This window comes from Larimichthys crocea, chromosome III (genome assembly GCF_000972845.2).
Source record: "Larimichthys crocea isolate SSNF chromosome III, L_crocea_2.0, whole genome shotgun sequence".
Taxonomy (NCBI): Eukaryota; Metazoa; Chordata; class Actinopteri; family Sciaenidae; genus Larimichthys; species Larimichthys crocea.
Genome location: NC_040013.1, coordinates 32,050,724 through 32,074,778, shown reverse-complemented (window position 1 = coordinate 32,074,778; position 24,055 = coordinate 32,050,724). Strand labels below are relative to the sequence as shown.

At 40.1% G+C, this 24,055-nt stretch overlaps 1 protein-coding gene across 5 annotated transcripts in view; it reads right to left on the bottom strand.

Annotated features, from left to right (window-relative positions):
• The window catches only part of aopep (aminopeptidase O (putative)), a 67,986-nt gene that overhangs the window by 35,538 nt on the left and 8,393 nt on the right, over positions 1-24,055 (bottom strand). For all 5 annotated transcript variants that reach the window (XM_027277618.1, XM_027277614.1, XM_027277616.1 and 2 more), the window contains 6 exons: positions 10,708-10,921; positions 9,531-9,637; positions 4,129-4,231; positions 3,797-3,904; positions 3,180-3,223; positions 489-549 (listed from right to left, as the gene is read on the bottom strand). In XM_027277618.1, the coding sequence (XP_027133419.1) occupies positions 489-549; positions 3,180-3,223; positions 3,797-3,904; positions 4,129-4,231; positions 9,531-9,637; positions 10,708-10,921 (637 nt within the window). The remainder of the gene's footprint in view (positions 1-488; positions 550-3,179; positions 3,224-3,796; positions 3,905-4,128; positions 4,232-9,530; positions 9,638-10,707; positions 10,922-24,055) is intronic.

The window sequence follows — 24,055 nt, the reverse complement described above, 5'->3', positions numbered from 1 at the left end:
AAGCAGCCAAAAAGACTGTAGTTCGTAAAGTGAAGCCAATCAGGTTATTCAATGTTGTCGTAGTCACAGCGAAACAAAGTAGAATTTAAGTTGTGTTGAGAAAAAGGTGAGACTATGAAAAGACATGCATGTGCCAGGTATGAAAGGATCACAACAAATGCTAAATAAGAAGTAGTTTGATTGTCAGCAAAACAACAGCCTTTGAACACAGTAAACAAAGAGAGGCTCAGAGAGCAGAGCACCAATTAATAGTCCAGAATCAATAGTGCTGAATTATTGTACTGTTGTGTAGTATTAGTTAATTGTGCTCACATAATAATAATTTATTACACGAGTTAAAACTGTCAAAACTGATTCAAGAGTAAATACTTGTTTGAAAAAGGCAGTTGGTTGGTATTTAGCTTTTTATAAAAAATATATTGTATTATTGCAACATTATCAAAATCCATATTTTGACAAATAACAAAAGAAAACAGGACTCTTCATACCTTTGGAATGCCCGGTCGATCGAGCCAGTCAGCATAAATAGCACTGAGGGTGAGGCCTTTTCTGGAATACAATGGCACAAGTGTTAGTATTATTCCTATTATTATAGCAATGACTGTTATTGCCCAAGACACCGTATGAAAACATGGCTCTGGGAAAATATTGTTAGGGTCATGGCAGACTTGAGGATTAGGCCAACACCTTAAACAAAAAGAGGGGCACACCCACTTTCCTATGCAAGGACAAGCAAACAGGCATGAACAGACAATGAATTGGAGTTAAACTGTACATACGCATGTAAAGTAAGCAATTATGTGTGTGTACCTCAAGAGGGGCTCAAGTGGATGGTTTGCATGTGAAAATGTCATATATCGTACACAGAACACACACTGTGACAGAACTGGCCTGCAAAGACAAATGTGCACAAAGCCCTTCCATAAGCAGTCCCTAGTGTGTATGCAAAGTACACACGAAGTCGAAGAGCAACTACACAGCATCATCAATCCTGCCTGCCGGAGCTTAAAGGAAAATTCCACACTTGGCTAGTCTGAAGCTATTACTGTATATTAATCTGTGATATTCAGCCCATTAAGTGGGGTTATTTTGTAATGAAAAGTTGTAATTTACATTTTTGTGCACCCATTTTCTCTCAACTATGCTCTTCTAACTGAGGCTCAATTAACAATTTCCCACATTTGCCAAAAATATTTTTAAAGGAACTTGGTCCAGTTAGAATGTGCAGATAAGAGAACACATCTTTTTTTGTCTTGACATAAAGCTTAAAAACATCAAGAAACCTCACAGGAGTCTCTAATTGTTAATGCATCTCTGAAATTCCTTATCAAAATAGATCCAATTTAGAAAGGAAGATATAATTTTAGAGTAATAAAAATGCGGGATATTGGTTTTATTTTCCAGTTTTCCATGACAGTGTAATGGCCACAAATTTCTGCCATCTATTACAGAATGCAAACAAGTCTATTGCATTTGACTGTAACGCTCATTACATGCCAGAAAACATCTTAGATCTTTACCACTAATGGAGCGATAAAAAGGTTTCAACTATGTTGTTGGCCATTTAAGGACATCCCAGACTCAGTTTGTCAGGCTTAGCTCTGCGTTGCCAGACTTGGCTCAACTTGTGTCAGTTAAACTGCACCTCATCTGCCTCTCAACGCTTTAAGCTGAAGGCTAAGGTTAACCAACATGCTCACAATTCGTTCTGAGCAGACCGTGAACGTTAAATTTCATGGCAATACATTGAAAACATGTCAAGATATTGAACTACGGACCACAAGTTGGAGCACCAATAGGCAGACTGGCCAACAGTAAGCCACACTGCTGCTAGACTGGCTAAAAATGGTTTAAAGAAACTGGCATTTTGTTGCAAGGTCAAGGCTGTGCTCCTTGCTTCCACACACTAGTAAAGTCTCACTGCGTCATTTCCTATTGTATATTTGCTGGCAACTTTGGCAAATGGAGAGTGGGCGTTCAGTAAATCGAAGCTCATAAAAAATGTTCTACACTCTTCAGTGTACTAAAAGAGGTAATGCTCCCCATAAAGCACCAATTTGCCCAGAAACTGGACATTAAATACGTCAGTGACTTCACCACAAGGAAATTTTAGTTCTTGGCATGTGGAATTGAACCATAGACCATATGCATATGTACCAGTTTTTTCATGTCAAGATTGATGAATTTATTTCATTTTATCGGTTGTTGCTTAATGGTGATAGATGAGGACATACTGTCTTTTAGAAAGAGTGATGGTGATGTCTGGAAAACATAGGTTTCTTATTAACAAAAATCAATGAATGCATTGATTTTGTTTAATGTGTGTTCATATTTTTTTTATGTTTAGTCTTATAAATATTATGTTCCCCATTCAGTCTGAGACAGGATACATGACCCTGGAAGCTGCATACAGAGAAGCCATGACCCTTAACACTGAGTGTCTATTCACATCCTAAACCTTAGTCTTCTGGTTGGTTGTTTACTGAAAGAGGCATCAGATCCAAATATTGACTGCCCCCAACTTCCTGTGTTTGATTCAATCAATCTCTGCCTAGTCCAGCAGCACACTCCACATGACAGAAAAGGCAAAAAAAAAACAACATTCAGAGAGACAGAAGGGCGCTAAGAAAGAGAGGGGGAAGAAAAGAAGTGTTAAAGACTGGGAGAAACAAAGTGAAAGACAGACGGGGGAGAGAGAGGAAAAGAGAGACAGAGAGACGAAGAAGAGGTTAATGAGGCAATCAGTAGAAATAGAGAAGTGAATGATTAAGCGAGCACGGAGAGGGTGAGAGAAAATTAGAGAGGAGGAGAGCAGGAGGAGCAGTTATCCTTTTACACTTCAATTAATATGAGAGTGGATGAGACTGCTCTCTTAACAGGATTGGTGTTGGGAGCTTTCACTAGTCATGTTTCCACAGCAGGACCGACTTAGTCAAAGAGCAGAGGCCAATTCGGTTAATACTTGTCTATTTGGCTGTAAATCTACTAACAAGTCACATCTGTTGAAAAGATGTAAGTCCAAACAGAGAACTGATGAAAAGAATATCTTTAATTTGTCTGTAACTGGAAACCAGGCTGCCAATACTTGCCCACAAACCAAAGTGGTTTTAATGCGTCTAGGCATATTTTTCATTATTCATGAATTACACTGTAAGCATTATTCATAGGCACTTACATACCTCTCCATGTCGGGAAAGGTAATCAGCAGCATTCGCAGGAAATCCTTTCCAGAAAGAACAAAAAAAAAAGAGACCAAAATGGAGGCATTTAGGGAGATGTGGGTGGAAGAAAAAAAGAAAGAGAAAGGCATACCTGATCTTAAGTCAAGAGTACAAGGTCAAACAGTGTTTATGTTACATCCATTATTTAGTGAGAAGACTCAGTCTGCCACTGAAGAAACAGGAGCCAGGTGGAACACATCACACACACACACACACAAGCACACACACACACACACACACACACACACACACACACACACACACACACACAGACTTCCAGGTGTGATCACTCAGTTTCATGGCCCCAGCAGAATAAACATATGTGGCTGAGCTGATGTACGGTCATCAATTTGAAATGCTGCTGGTGTATTTTCAAGTATTGTAAGACAGTGGCAATGGAGCTTACATCAGCCTCCAATTAATTTATGGAAATAAGACGGTGCCGCAGAGACAGGTCATATCAAAACAAATCTGAGCTCAGGTTTTATTAAACAGCTCCTCAAGCAGCTGTAGGTCAACAGGATTCTCCACTAAGTTAATCAAGTAAAAATGAGTTTCCTATGCTACAGCCTCACCTGAGACAAAATGAGCTGGCCGTGGTATTTCTTCACAAATAATCTGAAGAAGTCGATGAATTGTTGCTCTCCCACTTGACTGGCTAAGAACCGGAGGAGGAAGTAACCCTGGGCAAAGGACAAGACAGCAGGACATGATCCATCAAAGACAACACAGAGAAACATTGCAGCTACATTTATAGCAACTACAAGAGCTCTTACTTCTACTGTAGGATTTTTATAATAGTTTGATTTGTTAGTCCTTGATTTTTTTTCACTCTTCCCTTTCTTTCCTTTCCTTACTACCTCTATCCATTTATTGTCATTTCCTTGCTGCCCTATATTAATCTTACCTTGAGGTAGTGAACTTGCATGAAGGCTTTGTCAGGGTTGAGGGCATGTTTAACTGTGGAGGAGCCAGACTCGCTGACCTGACCAGTGTTCTCCATGTTCGGTCTGCAGAAAGACAAATAGAGGGGGAAAAAGGAAAGCACACACATACACACACACAGAGAAAGATAAGACAGGTAAGGAAAGGTACTATACACAGACACAGGCACCCACAATAAACAAAAGAGCAGCACAGAAAATAACAAAAGCTGAAAGTCTAAAACAGAGTGAGTTGTTAGTGAAGTTAGCAAACCTACACCCAGAGATTTTAATTTTATCCCACTGTTAGAAACATTCTAGTTGCAGGAAAACCACAATTTCTACAGAGCAAGAATACACCGTCAGCAACACTAAATCTAGCCACTCAGCTGGTCCTCTCAACGGTGAACACATTGCCAAGTCGCCATACTTTGCCGGAGGCAGGCTGAAAATCAAGCTGTAGATTTATAATAGCATGCTATGCTGTTTATATGACCTCACAGTGCTGTGCTCTGACTTAACTGCCCATGATTCACTGAGTGAACATATAACACTTCCACAAAAAAGCTCCCCCCGTCTACAGGCACAAAAGAGGCATGCTCTAGGTTTCACTTTCCCTGTCACCCAGATACAAATCATCCCTTCAACCTCCATAAACACACAAACAAACACACATAAAACCAATAAAAGCCAAACAAACAGGGCGCTGACGTGGGATGCTGTGCAATGATAGTTTCAGTTAGCTGGTATTGATCAGGCTGAGCAGATTAACTCAGTGTGCCAATATGAAGGCCTTGAAGGATCACCCTCCTGCCAAGTCGATACGCTAGGCGCCTGGTCCACCAATCAATACACCCTTCATCACTGGCTAGCACTTTTCCACAGGACCGCTTCATGACAGGGCCAGACACACACACACGCAAACACACACATGCACAAGGAAACAAGAAACACATTCAAAATTCACACGTATTCACACGGATTCATCTTTGAATTAATGTTTAATCTTTAGTTAGGCTTCAGCTATGAGCCACAAGTTGGTCACATATTTGATCTATGAGTCTTTGTCCAGGCATGCAGCGGGAATGGGAGGAGATGAAGTAAATTAGGATGGAGCAAGAGAAGAAGAAGAAGTTCAGAAAAGAGGAGGATGTGTGGGAGAAATTGAGGACAGGAGATAGTCAGGAATGTTTGGTGTGCTCAGTGGACTGAGAGAGGAAGTCATCAGCTTCCTGGAATTTCTAAATTCAACTGGACACTCTTAGAAGGACTTTCATCGTGCAATTGGCAGTGTGTTCCTCTTTGGGTGCATGTGGACATGGGAGATAAATGTTATGTGATAGAAAGACTACCAATGACCTAATTTTGGTTATGATGCTCAGGGTCTGTACGTTAAAAGCTGTGAATATTCTGAGACAGCCATTAAACATATGGATTAACAGTAAAATATATCTCTAAAACACAGACAAAACTTGCATTATCCAATAAATTATTTGTTTTAGTTGTTGAAAAAGGCTCTTTTATTTATTCTCCATGTATTATGACCACAAGATTTCCTTTTTTCTAATCATGGAGTTTTTTTTTTTTAAACTTGCTCTCGGTCCAGTCTCCTGCCCGTAGTGCCCATGTCTGTCTGTTGCTGCTGATAAGATGAAATAGACTCTTTTTAAGACAGCAGGACGTGCTGTATCCCTGGGAAATTGTGTGTGTGTGTGTGCGCGTGTGTGAGTGTGTGTGTGTACAGAGAGAAAGGGGTTCTGGGGTAAGAGACAAACACAATGACAGAACATGTATTTCCAGAAGAGAAAATGTGTCGGTTTTGTGCGTCATACCGCCGGCACAGCACAGAGAGGAAAAAAGTTGATCCATCACTGCCGTGTTAGACAAAAGAGCTCCACCCTTCCCACTGTCCAAACCAGGGATGTATGGATGTGTAAATCCCCGTCTTTCGCTGTCTCTCTTTGTCAGAGATGATATACTACAGCTTTAAGAGGCATCGCTGCTCGCTGCCTTGGAGAATCACACAATAGCTCAATGTATTGCAGAATAAATGGTGCTCTTATCTGACTCGTAGGCCATGTGTGTGAGAAGGAGGGTGTTTGTCTGTGTGTGTGTGTGTGTGTGTGTGTGTGTGTGTGTGTGTGTAGCCATGCATACACCTGGGTGTGTCTGAGATTGAGAGAGAGAGAAAGAGCAGGAGGAAATCAGGAGCTATTAAAAAGTGAAACGTACGCACACGCACACACACACACACGCACACACACACAGACACAGACACACAGACACACACACACACACACACACAGACACACACACGCACACACACACAGACACACACACAGAGGTTTATAGCTCCGCTAGCCATATCCTGACAAATTACACTGGGTTGACTGTGGAAACCGGATAAGGTAGAGCAGCACACCCAGCAGCCCAGTGAATCAGCAGGGAGAATGGCGTCTGGCCCAGGCTGCCCTAAATATAACTCATCTGAAATGGACTGATAAACAGTGGCCACTGGGGCCCCTTCTGGATCAAGGGGTGTCGATTGTGACCCACTGAACTTGGAAAGCGCTATCTGCCATTTAGCCTTTATGTGTGTACACTGGTGAGGTTTTGCATATCTCTCTGTCCAGCGTTGGTACTTTCTTTCCCTCCACCAGGTCTTTTCTAACATTTCTTTGTGTATTGTGACAACCAGTTTGGGTTTGTTAGGTTTACCCACAGTTGTAATGCTAAACAGTAGAACCACATCAGGACTTGGACATACAGACAGTCCAACCCATATCAAAAACTAGCATGGAGTATCTCCACATCTGAGCTTCAGAGACCCCCCTTGAGTGTTCCTGATACAGTTCCAACACATATCATTATGATACATATGCAACATAACATACAAAGCAATAAAATTGAGACCATAGACAGAGAGAGAGACTTCAAGAAATGAAACACAGAACAAAAGTGGTTACAACATCGAGTGGGAAGGGGTCACTGGCCAGAGCAAGATCAAGGACACCACAAATAACGACCCTCCATGAACTGAGATGAGGTTACAGTCTCCCTCCCAAAGACCCTGGAGATGTGGTTAAAGCACCTGAAAGTTGAGATTTCTTGTCACACATACTGTTCCCAAGGTCAAGTTTTTGCATTGCAATCAGACAAAACTCGTGAAAACTAATACATTTTCTTTTCTGCTTTTTAAATTTCAACACTTTATTTTATAGCCTGCAATAAAAAAAAGGGAGGGGGGGGGGGCTTTAATAACTATGTAAATTAGTATTAAACAGAGGAAAATAGGAATTTCCTTTACACAACTGTTCTGTTTGAAGTCAAGTAAATATTCAGTTATAAATTATTTATTTATTTTTGATAACCTTATTCTTCATGTTAAAATGTGTGCTTGCCTGTAGGCACATTTCCAATTTTTGCTTGTTCGTCTGACCTGCTCTGCACTAAAAGACTCTCTAGGTTACACAGAAATTAATTGGATATAATTGAACACCGACTCTACTTCCCCTGTAAGTGGTATATAATTACATTGTTATTTCCAGGAAGCTTATTGGAAATTATCCAGAAATTACAAACTCATTAAACAAATGTCAGCCAAATTTCTTTTTAAAAGTCGATAAATAATATTAACCTATCTTATAATTCTACTAAAACCTGTTTATAGGAGTAGAAAAACACAAATGGTCATATTGATGCTCTAAAATAGCTGCACCTGACTCAGGCTAGATATAATAAGATAATGTATGAGCAGGGCTTCTTTTGCCTCAATATGCTTTATCATTGCTGTAAGAGATGTGAGAACTAAAAAAAGAGGCCTTTCCTTAGGTACCACTAACCTCATCAGTCAAAATGCACGCATCTATGCATATGGGCATGGATGTCTGTCCACATGTCTGTGTGTGAATGCATGCACAATACTGTTTTCATTTTTCAGATGCTAGTTTTATGTTGTTGATTTAACCCTGTCAGGTGCTGAGAAACCTGATCCTGATCCTCCTAATCACCCTTTCATCTGCCTCATAGGAGAATACCCTGATAGACTGCTAGACAGACACAGTTCTCAAGTGCATGTTTAACCCTTTCACTGACACATGGCTTCCTATTGCAAGATATACCCAATACACAACAATAAGTTCTATCATGTTTAACAACTATGAAACTTCATATTTAACGACATACCATGGAGGTTATCAGCATGGAAACAGTTAGATATTTCCAAACACAGACCACCTTGAAGCACTGGAATCCTTTAAATCCATGGGGATAGTCTGAGTAAAATCACTATTACAAATACTGAAGCTTTCCACTAATACGGCTTTCACTATATGGAACAGCTTGAATTGATTTGAAATTTAAATACTATTAAGTGTTTTCATTGTGCGATGACAACACATTATTAGTGAAGTGACATAGTTGGAAGTTAGTGCCAAGCAGCAGTGTCATGAAATCAATAACACATTGATTCGATGTCACGCTCTGTATGGTCTCTTACAAGCGTGAATGTCAATAGTGTACTATGCTACAAGTGTCAGCTCCAGTAAGGAGGATTTTTCTTATTCAAAAGGAAGAGGTACGATATTAAAGGAAACATTCAAAGTAACATTCCCACCTTTAAAGAGTTAACTCCAGGTTGGTACTTATACATATAATCCCCTGATGACACTGTGCTTCCACCACGGATAAAACAAACAGGGTGTGGGTCCCACATAGTCAGGATCAGATGAAGAGTTTGTGTGTTTGTTCATGCTCACTGTGCCTGTGTGCAGAGCTTTTCTAAGACATGACAGTACAGTACACCTGGATATACTTGCCACACCTGTACCCTTGGAATGCATAGACCTCAAGCTCACGTGTGTGTCTGCACGTGCAGACACTACCAAAAGCTAGGCATGCTTTAACCTAAAAAAGGAGACTGTGTCTACTATAGATAATTAGTAAAAGACAAATGCAACTCAAATATTTTCCTCTCATTTCTAAAAATCTTGTGCACTAAGCTATGATATATACCATAAATATATAATTTATACTTGACAAGTATATATAATAAAAAAAATAGTGAAAATGGATCTCTTTAGAAATGAATGTTTACAAAATAGAGTAACATAATTAAAACAGTCACACTGACTGCTGTGGGAAGACGTTGCCTCCTCTGTATGTGTTGCACCTAGGCTGGTTTAGTAATTCTCTACAGATATTCAGGGATAAAACTAACAGTGTGGAAGACGATGAGCAGTAAATATTTTAGGTCAATTTCATCTCGGTAAACAGTACACTGTTCTGAAGCATGCACTATTCTCTAAGAGCTATTTCCTCCATGATGGCAAGAACAGTGAGATACTTAAAACAGATATACTTGACCAAAAAATACACACAAACACACCTGAGGATTTGAAGTCCTTCCTCTGAGTTTTTCAACTCATCAGAGAGCCGTCGCCACCTCAGCAGTGCCTTTAGGTCAGACTGTTCTGCTGTGTCTTGTAAGGAGAGCTGTAGGGAGGTATATGGAAAGTTAAAGAATGTGAAGAAAAGGTTTATGGTACAGCAAAGAAGTCAGAGCAGGAAAAATTAAATACAATTTCATAAGAAAAAGCAAGCAGCTGCCCACTGTCTCTGTCACTGTGTCTTATTGATTCTGGCAGCAGTAACAGATCTGCCAAAATCTACTTCTTCAGAGCCAAGCTCACAACATACAGGTGACATGATTTAACAGCACGTTCACAAGAAAAACATTTGTTTAACTCTGAATTGTGTGGGAACACAAATGGGAGGATTAGATCTGTTTGCATATCAACTCACAGATCAGGGCTGGAGTTAGTGTTGCAAGCAAGTGATTCATACTCAAGGACATCTGGAGCAGTGCAAAGTACACTCTTTTTTCCTTTGACCTATGATCTTCTTCTTTGTGGAGGTGTTAGTGGCACTAGTTCTTTTTCGCTCTTGTGTGATTTAGCTTAGTCCTGTTATGTTTTAGTAGATCATTAGGTTTTGGTTTATGATTTATTTTGTGATTGGCCTAAAAACGTCTTTACCAATATCATTCTTTTGGCTGGATTTGTGCTTTTTTTTCCTTGTGTGCTTGATGTATAGTTTTACAATCCTAATGTAATGACAACCTCTACTTGACATGCATTTCAACCACAACAGTAATATTTGGAAATCCTGGCACATAAGTTGTGCAAATGGAAGATTGGAACATCAAGCTGTATTTCTCTGAGTTGTTGCATTATACTAACAATATAAAGGTACTGCATCATACTGTATAGTAGTCCTTTTAGATAATGACCAGAAAGAAATGAACTGTACAAATATTTACGTAATATTTATAACACTAAATTTCCATTTCTAATGAGAGACAGCTTTCTCAATATTATCTTAAAGATGGCCTCAGCAAACTGGGCTTTACAAGTTCGCTAAACTGATGAATCCAAAAGCTCATATTGCCATCTGAAAGTGTTTGTCTACCTGGGAGGAAAGCTTTAAAAAAGACCATTAAGTTATTTTCATAAAATAGCTGTAGTAAACTACAATCATCTGGCAGCAATTGCACTGTACTGTACTTGTTGTGCTTGGGCCCAGATAATGTCCTCCAGGTAGGTGGCAAAGCCCTCACTGATCCATTCTTCGGTCCAGTCTCTGGCTCCGATAACCAGGCCAAACCAGGAGTGGGCAATCTCATGGCACAACCTGGACCCACACAGCGACAGACCGCTCTCGCCAGAACCAGGACTCTCAGTATATAGCACACTCTGGGACAGGAAGATGATATGTGGGCTGGGGAAGACAAATGACAGAGATAAATAAACAAGAGGGATAAAAACAGAAATAAATTCTCAAAGTGAAGGAAGGAGTGAGAAATAGGTGAAAGAGTGAGGGATAAAAAGGGAGCAAGGTTAGACGATGGGAGAATGAAAATGTTTTTAGGATCAAGGAGTTTCAGGTAATAAGAGAAAGACAACACAGTTTTACACTGTAACACTCTCCAAAAAGATCAAAGAGTTACTGATGAAAATTTAACCTGAAGCCACGCCATGTAAGACGAGTCACTGACTGCCCATCCCTTCCTCTATCTTCTGTATTGTGTTTAGCAAAGGGCAGCTTACTCATCAAGTATTCTTACCAAACCTATCTGCCCTGATTAAACATAAAATTGGGAATGGTGAGAGTTATTGCCAAACTGATGTAGACTTATCAAAGCAGGGTGGTTTTATATAGCCCCACTCGGTCTCTTTCAATTTATGTCTAAACATGTCTAAACTTCATAGAAATGCTAGGGGGTTAGGGGTTAAAGGTGGCCTAAAAGTTGTCATAACTTTTTATTTTTTTAATAAAAGATAATAATAAACCAAATAGTGATCACTTTATGGAGATGAAAAGCAAATACTTAAGAACAAAGCGTTACTCATGCCTATTTAGAAAACTAGAGCCGTTTGTAATTATTACATACCTGTGACTGATTTATTGAGCAATTAAGTTAATCTAGATTTGCTTAGCAAGAAGCATATGGTTATGATAAGATTTTAGATTATGTGCATCTAAAGTGTATGTAAATATAGCAACTGGTGTTACCCTATATGGACTCATGAATACATAATATATGTACAACATTTATACACTAAATATCACAAAGAAAATGCCTTATAGTGTTTTAGTAAGCCTAAAGATAAGGATAAGTGTGCTTGTGTGTGTGTGTGTGTGTGTGTGTGTGTGTGTGTGTGTGTGGATACGTGTGTCTTACTCAACAATTCAAAAGCCTCATTAAACCTTTTCAGCCTATAAGAGCAGTTTATCAAACCTCTGAGCCAAGCAAAATTGAAGAGGGAATAACAAAGTCGTCAGCAGCTAAATTCCAATATAATTGTTTGCAAATGTGTGTTGGTAAATACTATTCTATATAGATAATGGTTTCCCTGAATGTCCATTTTAGAAAAGAGTTTAATAAAATGCAGTTTTCACCTCAACCTTTCCTTCTTCTCAATTAAGGAAGTACATTTTAGGCTTGATGAGGGTTTGGAAAGTTTCTTTCACTGCATATGAGTCTTGCCAGAAGAGAATACTGAGCTGCTGAAATAAGATTGGCACAGGCACGCCTTATTCAGATACCAGTAGGGTTGGGTTTCTGGTAAAATTCAAGGTGTGTAGAAAAACCATCTTAAGAAATTATGCAACGCGTTAGAGGTCGTGATTTTCTTCAAGTGGACTCTAAAAGTATGTTTATTATTACTAGATTCCTCGTTTTAGTACAGAATGCTAGCATTTGCTAAATATCACTAGACAAAACTGCAGGTGAGGGAACGTCATTAAGTTTGCAGGTATTTTATTCATAAACAAAGTCTAGGACAACTTGAAATATTGAGCTGATGATGGCACAGGATGAAGAGTTAGGGCAAAGTTAATAAACTGTAATTTATCCATACTGTAGGTCTGTACCAAATTTCATGGCAGTCCATCCAATAGTTGTTGAGATATTTCATTAAAAAGAAAACTGTCTACCTGCTGGTGACACTAGAGGACAAGTCAGTGTATAAATCAGTATAATACATTGCTTGGGAACCAAATTTGCACCAAATTTCACAGCATCCATCCAATAATTGTTGAAATATTTCAGTCTGGACCAAGAAGGTGCACCGAGTGACTGACAAAACCATGGCTTGAGGGATAATGAAGTTATATTTGCCATTTTAAACCAGTTTGCAGTTTGAAGCGCATATATTTCATTCTTGATATTATACAAGAACAGTTTGAAAAGTTCACCCTGCAGGCTCAGCAGACTGGAGACTCAGCTTCTCATAGATAGACAGGAATACAGGGCATGTGACTTTTAAGCATGAGACAGTGCTGGTAGAATAGGACCAATAGGATTGCTCAGTAAAAGCCAAGGTCATGGCTGAAGACTTTTCTAGAGCATTCTTTACTCCTGTCTTATGTAACAGGCCCTGGATGCCCTGAGGGGCTTAGGGCCGACTGTGCGTGAGAGGCAAGCTATTCTTCAACAGAAGAATGGGAGAGGGGTCACAGAGGTGCGAATGAATGGTCCCTCTCTCTCCTGGGCCATATAACAACACAGGACTGTCTAGAATTCCTTTCACACTATCTAGATCTTAAGTGTCCCAGCCACTATTGACCTGACATTAGTGGGAGGATTTATGGCAAAGTGCAGGTATTTTTCTTTACTGTGAGAAATATGTCTAAAGATGCCTCTACATTACAGAGGAAATTTTATCTGTTTTCACAATACAGAAACCCAGAAAAACAAAGTTCCTCAAATGACTACTCGATTAGTTTTGTTGCAAAAGTAAGTCAGTCTCCATAGAGCCTCATGTTAAAATGGTCAACTTTACAACAGAATATATATATGTACATACAGCCTGATCACCCCTAATGTGTAGGATTTATCTATATAGTTTCCATCCTGTCACCTCACCCTCTCCTGCCTGGCATAAAGGAGAAACTACAGTGACAAACATAAAAGGCTTTTCTGGGCTACTGTAGAAACATGTTGGCTCAACATGGTGGAGTCTATGAAAGAAGACCCTCAGCCTCTTCATATAAAAAGGCTAATTATATAGTAATAAAAATATAACTACTAAACTAATTCTTATTTTCAGGTGATTATACACTACTAAAAACATAGTTATACAAATGATATTATATTAGATTTCTGCCATATAATGTAAATAGAGAACCCTAATAGAGGTTGTCCATAATTAAGGGGGTGGTGTCTTTGAGTGTCAGGTGGCTGTTTTCAGCAACAAGCTTAAATTCAGTCTGCCTCATCTCCATCCACAGTTCACGTCTTCGCACTGCCAAGATTTCAACAAACAGGGCCACCACACACCCACCATGGCTCTACAGAAACCTATGGGTACATCAGTCATTGTTTACACGGTCTATGTTATTCACAATGTTGTGGTTTCACCTAAAAAGTCACAAAGAGTGGTCCTACTTCCAACTGCTGAGACAGAGTAGCTACAGTTACTTCACCTGTTGGATTCACAGTCTACTCCCACTGCTACAATAAGACCACATATTTCTGCCATTGATGAATTACAGTAAGCTATAACACGAGCTGCTCTCATCAAGAAAAGATTAGCATCTTAAAACACAAGACGACAGAGGAGTTATTTTCTTTCCTCACCATAACCTAATTATGGTGTTAAGTCAATTATAAAGAAAAACACTGAGTAAAGGCATAAGTTAGACCGTGTCTGCCAGACAATCTATTACAGAGAAAAGCAAAGTCGGATAGCTGAACAACACAACTACTCTTTATTTCCCTGAGGATTGTTTTATCAGATAGAAGGCAGGCCGTCACCCCCTGTTATTTAGGAACATGTCAACATCATACAATAGGGTCTTATGGGCATCATTTCCGAGACAGCATCTCAAATCTAATCCCATGTTTTTCCTGATTACACAAACAAAGGCTCTCACTGGAGCAGGAGATGCTAACATTAGCCTTATGAGTTTCTTTGTAGCCTAATCTTATTCCCCCACAATTGGATAAGCACGCCTTTGTTGTCAGCTCCAGCAGTGCGTTACGTGTGTGTCTGTGTCTGTGTGTGTGTGTGTGTGTGTGTGTGTGTGTCTGTGTGTGTGTGAGAGTGTGAGTGAGTGTGAAACACAAAGACAGCCTTTCAGAGACGGTGCTTGCACATGTTCCTCTGAGGGATGCGGAATCCATCACTACAGTGACAAATAGTGTCATCCCACCATGGTCGGGATGAATAACAACAGAATCTTTCACATTCACTGATACACTGACTGACATTAGTTGACATCAGGGACCTGTCAGGGATAACACATAAGAAGACTTTCACCCACATTCATACGTGGCACCTGCACATGTGTATACACCTTTCATCTATTCTATAGATGTGAAGGTCTGCTGTGGAGATGAATATTTCTCCCTGAATACTCTTTATTTATCTTTATTCCAAAAAAAGTGCTTCCAAATTCTGTTTTGCAATTCACAAAACTCCAAAGCTCCTGATTACATCAACAATTACAATCAATCAAACATTAAGTGATAATACTGCGTATCTCAGAATCAGTGTAGACAGATTATATTCTGTGATATAACTTCCTCCATGTCTTCACACACTCGTTGACGTCCTATGATCACATTCAGATGTTTGTGCTTACGACCAAAATTGTAATGTCAGTTTTAATCATTATTTATTGTCGTGTAAAAATTCTTCAGCAGTTCATTGTGATCTGGTGTGAACTCTGTGGGTTTATGGTAATAATTTAAAACATCACCCCTCGCATTTCTTTATCTGAACAACTAATATGTTGTGGTGTAGTTAAGATGCTTTCTACTAATTACACAAGAGAATCTTCAATATGCTGGATAAAGATAAAGGATAAAGATAAGCTCAAACATGCCCTCCACTTTCAGTAGTTCACCTTTTTCTGGATGGCAACAAGGATATATAGCATTTTACATAAATAAATATATATAAATATAAAATCAAAGAGATGCAAAAAAACAAAACAAATGCAGTCTGGACCCTTTCAGCAGGGTTACTAATTATTTCTGATGACTGCACATTACTTGATGTGTAAGGGTGGAACGCTTGGTTTAAGCTTGGCCACTGACACCTTTAAAGCTTGTAAATTAATTAATATTTGTCAGCCCTCTCTTGTGTCTGTTTTTGATGCCTCTGATCTCCGTTTGACTTTTAATTGACTGCTAGCTGTGCAAATTGCCCTTTGGAGTGCAATAAAGATTAACCCTCTACTCTTCTCTAGTTATAGCCATATTCTTCTAAACAATGCATTAAAGAAATTGATTTACTATCTCTCACATTTAATTTGATGCCAAACATAAGTTCTTGACTCGATTAGATTTAATTATATTTCTTGGTCTTGATTGCCTTCATGTGGTATGTTTTAAAGCTTGGAGAACATGTTACACAGTGTGCTCAGATAATATGTGTACAAACTCTCACATATATACACTAAGGCAATAAGCAAAACGGATCATGATGAAAAGGCTCTGAGCATATAGAATAACAGACAAAAGACCTTAGCTGACCTTTCTGATGGCAGTACCCCATTGGGTCTTAACGCACAAAATGAAATACTGATTAAAGCCCTCCTGTGCTTTCTCACACATCAACCTCACGACTCTGAGTCACCCAGGGTGACTTGGCCCTGAGCTTCAGAGGTGTGCGCCAGGGCAAGTCTTCAATTTGGAGACACAGATTGCAATAGTGTTTCGCTCCTCCATCTTTCCATCCATTATTCATCCCTCCATCCCTCCATCCATCGTTCCTGGCTGTAGGCCATTTTTTCCCCAGTGGGACACCTCCATGCATAATGCAGCAGGGGCCCTATCATAGTCCTGTAATTGACATCCCTAGCCCAGCTAAGCTCATAGCTGGGACACCAGTAAAACAGCCCCATGAGACAGAGGGACGAGGAAAAAGATGATGAGAGCTGAGTTTGCACTGCATGTGTAAATGAGAGAGTGAGAGTAAGAAACAAACTAAAGAAGGAGATACATTTCAACAACATGGAGATAAAGGTTGAAAAAATATGAGAAAAGAGAGAAAAAGTGATCTAGAAAGTGAATGAAAAGACTATCTGACAGAGAGAGAGAGAGAGAGGATGAAGAGAAAGAAGAGCAAGAAAGAGAGAGAAAGCATCCTCTCGTCTGTCACTCTGTGTGATGAGTTTTGCTCTTCCCCAAGTGCAGTGTCAACTCCCTGGTGTGATAACTGTTGAACTGCTGTGTTACAGCATTCCTGGTGAAATTTCATACATTGTGCACATAACTGCATACCCTTACAGAAACACGCAAACAAATACTTTTTAAGACACAGTGACAGGTAAGAAGATGGACAAATCCATACAACAAGCAACAAGCATATAGACTCTGACTGTGTCTATTCTTTTCCATTCAAGCAAAAGGTTGGAGGGCTGTCCTTTCCTAATGTCAGCTTACGGGAAGAAGCTTTGTCTCCTTCCCTCCCTCTCGGACAGAGGCTGTGGGCTATTTTAGACACAGGGGCCTATTTGACCAAACTCCTACCACCCTTCGTTCTTTTTTAACAAGTCTGACTTCAAATGTCTGGCATTCCAGGCTGGCTGCAGATCAGCTCTCTGCTCCCAGACAGGGCCCCACAGGGCCAGGCCAAATGCCACTCCATGTAGGGCCTGATCACATGAACAGGGGCCAGACTGGGGCCCCCAGAGAACTGCCCCACCCACATATACTGCATTGCATCAGAGCCTGAAAATAAATAGCAGAAAAGATATCAGAGGTCATCAGGAACAAGGAGGCGACTCTGCTGCTCTCAAGTCAGAAAGAAATGAGGCTTTGTAGTGCCGGCACATGACAAATAAGTGGCAGGTTTCAAGGTTAGACTGTAGTTTCTAGTTGCTGTCAAGTGCTTAATCTTAAAAGCCCATCCGTGCATTTAAAGCCAGCTGTCTCTAAGCTGGTCAAGTTTGTATCTCACTGATGGAATCCATATGGATCATAACGTGATGAGGTCAAGAATACTTGTGTTCACACACACACACACAGATATACATAAAAACGCTGTACCACATACACCAGCATAAAGTCACAGGCACAGACATGTACACACACACACTCACATACTTTCAGCAAATCTACTTTGAATCCGTATCAGCTGGGAAGTGATAGCAGATGTCTGATCCATCTTCTCTTAACAGTAAAAAAAATCCACAGTGCAGTTTGTTTCTTGTTTAGTACAGAGACCAAAAACTGATGTCATGCCAGAGGAATGTTCTTGTGTGTTTATGTGTGCGCAGTGATGTTGGAGCACAGTTTTAAAACAGTACCGACATTTATTTGTCTAGCTCTCTTTCTGGAGTTAAATGCGGGCATGTTGATGGCATATAGGGGACCAAACCACCAGAAATGTCAGTCAGTGACACCACTGACACTTCCAAGAGGACACCTGAATAAGCAATACTGGCAACAAGAAAGGAATCTAAATGAACATATGACATATATACAAAATATTATAATTAAAAGTAATATATCAATGATTCGATTCACTGTCTTAATACAATACAATTTTAATGGGATTAATACAAAAAGGCACACACAAAGTTTTAATAAGCGCTAATGCAGTGCGGTATGAGTTCATTTGGCTACAACAAACCCCTGTCAATTAGCCAAAGGGTGGTGTCGACATGATATTTATGTGACATAAAACACATTCCTGTATCATTGTAGCTATTTAAACCATCACACAGCACACAGAACCCTCTTTTGGCTTTCACTACCGCCTCAATGAAAAAGACAGGATAAATCTATTTCACAGGATTATAATTTGAGACATTTTCTTGCCTGTAGGGTAATAAATAGACTAATTTTTTTCTCTCTCTTATGTAACATGAGAGAATGAGACAGTGAGGAGATGGAAAGAGAGACCGCTCAGTACTTCGGGGCTAAAGAAGAAGTGTTTGACAGAATGGAAAGATGGATGAAGGCGAGATCGAAGTGAAATTAGCCAGTGAGCAGAGCTGTCTCTTCTACAGAGGTTTCAGGCTGCCACCTGGCCGGGCTGCCTGCCAGTCAGACAAAAACCTACCGCTGATGAATATAGTGTGGGCGAAAAGGTATTTGATAAAAATACATTTGCAACAACGTGCTTACACAATACAGCAATAGATAATTGCTGAAAAATGTATACAGTGATGATCACTTGAAGACTGTAACAAGGTCCAAGAACAATCAACAGGTATGGAACCCAAACACTGTGATGTAAAGTGTAATACTTAAAGGATAAAGGCCATATCAACAATGTGTTAGTCTGTCTCCTTGTATTTTCCTACCCTCTCTGTGGCTCTTGAAGATGTAAATCTTTAAAAATTTGGTCATGATATATACACACTGTACTTTTTAGTTTTCTAAAAAGCCAAAAAAAAATCCTAAAGAGCTGGGTAGTATTAGTCTTATCAAAGATTACACAAATAGAGTATATACATGTGTTAGGGATTGTTTGCAGCAGCAGATCTGGTGCTCTGCTGAGTATTTATGGTAGCAGGACAATGTATGAGACATAAACTCAAAATAAACTGGAGTGTCAATGTTCATCCTAGTGAGGGAACATGTCATCCAGTGGTGTGACTCACTCATGTGATTTCCATAGTTTTTGGTCAACAATTCAGCTCTAGAGAACAGAAGAATAAGTTATATCAGACAAACCTTAGTTAGTAGAATCAATTTATTGCTGGTTTTGTTTTTTCGTGGGTTGACAATAAGGAAAATACAGAATATTTCCAGACCTTGAGAATGCTTAGATAATGGAGGACATGTGACGACAGATTGCAGTCAAAGATGCACGTAATTGTTTTTAACTGTACATTGCTCAAGCACCATGAAAGCTGCAGCCATGCTAGCAGCTCATTGATACTGTGTTATATACAGTCATGCTTACAGCTAAATTGTAGCAAATTAGCATGCAAATATTTAGCAATCAACACTATAGAAAGTCAGGGGAGCAGTCAAGTCATTAGGATTCATCCTCTGTGAAGTCTATTAATGTCTGTTTGTTGTGGACATCCATACAATACTTCTAATTGGTGGATTGACAAACTGACAGACAGACAGACTGTCACTGCCTTCCATAAAGCCACACAACTAGCATGGCTAAAAACAGTTCTTGTGAAAGCAACTGGTTGACCAGCTTGGAGCACAGCTCTTTCCCCAAGGCTAAAAGCAAACCCAGACATCAGAGGCATTACCACTGAGCATTTCACAGCACTTTGTTTCAAATATCTCATTTTGGCCGGTTCAGCGCAGAGGTCCCACGGACATTAAGCCGTCTGGCTTTGCACAGACAAATGAAATTACCCCCCAGCCTCTAGGTTCCAGCATCACACACACGCTCCAGGATGCACACCAAGACCTGCAGCAGCGTCCCCTACGCTATACAATGGATCCATCCATCACTCCAGGGAATAGGTCCTGTGGACTCATCCATTAGTTACTAGAATGGGTGTGCAGTGACAAGGCCTGTCTTACCACAGCCTCTAATCCAGAGTTATGGCACAGTGTGTCTGTGTTACTGTTAAATGTAGTACTATATGCCAGCTGTTGCCAGCAGGTTCACATGTGCGGGCAGATCAAAGCAATGAACCATAACTCACCAACTACTGATGGCAATGGAAGTATATATGGCACCTGGGAGAAAAACAGCACATACGATAGTCATCATTTTGATCGATGTTGCACATACATTCCAGCAATCGGTCATAAAATTCATGAATTGTTTTCTGACTATTTCTGTGGAGAATTGCATGTTCTCAACATAATGTATAACCATCTGTTGTCAAGCAGTGGAAGAGTTAAAAGGTGGCTCCTTCAGTTGTGAGTAGGTACTATAGAACAGTAGGTAAACCTATACTACAGATAGAGCAGGGAAGTTGAGAGGCCCAAGATAACTAGAGAGGAATGTTCCTGCAATAACACAACACTTGCTTAACTGGATCCTGCTATCTTCATTAAGACCTGACCAAAAAAAGAGACAAGGAAGTGAGAGGAGATGGATAGTAGTGGCCAAAGCTTTGGGGGTCTGGAGCTGCCCCCCTGTGTGTTTAGCAGGAGGCGAACTGAGGAACAAGGGGAACTGTAGAGAAAAAGAAATAAAGCTCACCTAAATGTCTTAACTGCTTGCAATCATTTTAAAAGTGTGCACAGGACACTCCCCTTCCTTCTGTCCAGGTGCAGGCATGCAGAGCTGCCTTTTCAACTCTTTTGTGTGTGCTACAGAAGAGAGGGAGATCCACTCAAGGTGGGAAGAAAGAAACACCTCATCCTTGACTATTTGATTAACAGCTGTCTCCCGAGCCAAAAATCCGACCCCCCACATCCCATCCTCCCCACCCTGAAGCCCTCAACTGCCTTCTGAAAGAGCAGGTCTGTGTCGCACACTTCTAGGGTTACTTCACAGATCAAACTGGAGAGGAGAGTAGAAAGGAAAGAAATCCACTGAGACATCAGAAGGAAGAGGGGAGGAAAAGCAGTGGGAGGACTGAGAAAGAAGTGGAGCAAGGAGGGACAGAGAAAAAAGGGACGACGTGGGTCAAACCAGAGGCAAGAGGTGCAATTCAGTAAGGGGGCAATGTGATGGGGAATTGTGGCCAATGAGGCAACAGAGTGAGACTCATGTTTGAAACTGGAGCAGGTTAAGATTAACATCTAATCATGTTAATTTGCATTTTGTAGTCTGCATTATATTTAATTTACTTATCATCAAGTTGAAAACCAGCAGCAATGCCTTTCCTCAAAGTTAGTGATCTCTCCTTAATGATAAACTTTATCTTTTAAATGCTGTCGGCTTTGCATGATTCATTCAGATATTGCTGACCACTTTGTGAAGTATGCAAGTTTTTAGATTCATTCCCTTAATTCCAACAGTTTCTACTTATTTTGGTATGCCATCAAAATGAAATGCTATTAGCGCATGATTGAGGGTTGAAAATTGGCTGCCATCAAATTCCTATGCTTTGTTGTCTAAAAAACAAGCTGATAACACTAACAATTATGTACATGGTGAAGACTATAATTTGTCGTTGTGTTGTTATTTTGTTTCTTGCATTAAAAAGGTTGCTGTTTGGAAGCAGGTCAGAAATAAATATGGTTTCTTGCAGCAGTATCACCATGTGGGAATAACATAATGTAACAACAATCTCTACCAGACAGAAATGAATGAAACCCAATGTCTTTACAGAAGTACAGAAGTAGAAATCAGTCTAAAAACTTGTGGTATGCTTTGGGGAAATGGTCAGCAGTAAAGTGAAGAATATGTGATTTCTAGGTAATGGGTTAAAACATGCCAAACCACTGGTCTGGTCCTATTAAAGATGAAAAAGAGCTCAGGTGGTACACTAAACAGCTCCAGGGCAGCAGGGGATTATCCTGCGGGGTACTAACTCCCCCCTGGCCGGCACTCCAGCTCCCTACTTCCTCCCAACAGGGACCGATGGCCAATGTAACTTCCTGCCAGCCCATAAACAAACAATGCAGTTAACTGAAGTCAGGCTGAAAATCCTCCAGTGCCACTTAGAGAGGTCAAGAGGTATACACCAGTCATAATTTTTAGCTTGTGTCTGTGACAGTTATATGGCTGCCTAGTTTGGCTGTACTGCAGAAGGAACAAGCAGTTTAACTACTTGATCCTTTTTCTTCGCATTTCTTTGGGCCACCACCCCATAGGAGGTGAGAGGTGTGTAAAATAAATAAAACAAAACAGGAGGATCTGGAATGTAGTATCAGGGGAAATTATGTGTATAGTTGGAGACGAAAAACTATTTTGGCAATAAACATAATTGCTAGAAGCTTGTTTGTGCAATGTGTTTGTGTTATTCTGCTTGGAGTGTAATGAGACGTGCTGAGAGACTGATATGTTTAAGTATGTGTGTGGGTTCATAAGAGCCCGCCATCAAGTGGTGTGGGGCAGGACTCCCTCCCCTGGTCACAAAAAAATAAAACAATAACAACAACAAACAAGTGCACATGATTCTGACTCAACTACAACTTTAGAATAACCTAACTGTCAAAAACATGCTATGTTAAAAAAAAGTGCTCATTTCACCACCAGAGAAAACAGCAGATAACAGACATTGACAAATTATCTGTGTAGCATTCCCCTGACGTCACCCCACTGCACTAAATACACATCCTTACACCATTATTTGAACAATACAAGCATTCATACAAACACAAGCACAGGAATTCGCCTGTCTACTGTGAAGCAAAACAAAACCCACATCACCCACACGACTGAAAAGGCACGTTTCAACAGTTTTTCAACAAAATGCGGGGAAAACACCGCTTTTTCAGGGACGTCAGACATGTCTTCATTTGGGCACAGTGCAAACACAGTGATCTCTGATTAGTCCGGCCAGCGATTTGGGACACATAGACCTCAGCTTCAAAGAGCGAGAGGAAATGCCGTGCCCTTCCTGTCACTCCTAGTCGGAACCAGATGACGTGGTCAAGATGTAATGAGGAGATTACCAGATAAAGAAAAATATGAAAAAAATAGTATGAGGTAAGGCACACAGAAAATAAGGGCATTAGAGGGAGGTCTAACCATGACAGCTCAGAGCAGAATTATTATATTTAGAGCGTTGGTGTACAAAATTCCCATGTCTTTCAGTCACTCAAGACAAAGAGCTTTTTATACGGAGTGGAAGCAACTTTAACGGATACCACAATTGTGTTCACTGACGGCAACTCTTTCATACTGTGTTTCATTCCTCTTATCTCAGACACCTCTTCATCCCTCATCCATACTCCTCTATCAATGTTTAACCATTCTGTATTTTTCTTCCTCTCCATTATCGGCTCTTACATGTCTTAAAAGTTTTACTAATAGCATGAGCAGAGGACACACAGCAGTGATTCTACATAACACTATCTTACACCAGTGTGTGACACAAACAGAGGGATGATATCAAAGTGTACAGACAGGCAAAAAAAAAAAGAGAAGATACTGTCTGGCATATACAGTACGGCTGTTGCAGTTTAATATGCATCTGTTGATAACCTGGGATGCTAAAAAACCTGGACTTGGAGCCAAAGTAGAACATGTGGATTATGTTAAAATATAACAGATTGATGCTCTGTTACATAAAATAAACAGAAATTGATTGTGTAAAATTCTATGAACTGCTGACTTCATCCCCTACAAGCTACATTTGCGTAAGTCTAGTACCCTTTGTGTGTGTGTGTGTGTGTGTGTGTCTGTGTGTGTGTGTGAGAGAATCAGAAAGCCCTGTGGGTGTACGGTGTTCATGGCACAGCCCTTGAATCCAGACCTGCCCTTACTTGACTCCTTAATCTTCGGTTTCCTGCCCTCCCTCCCTCGTATCTTAGTATAAAAACTTCACGCCACTGTGAATCCTCCCCTGTTT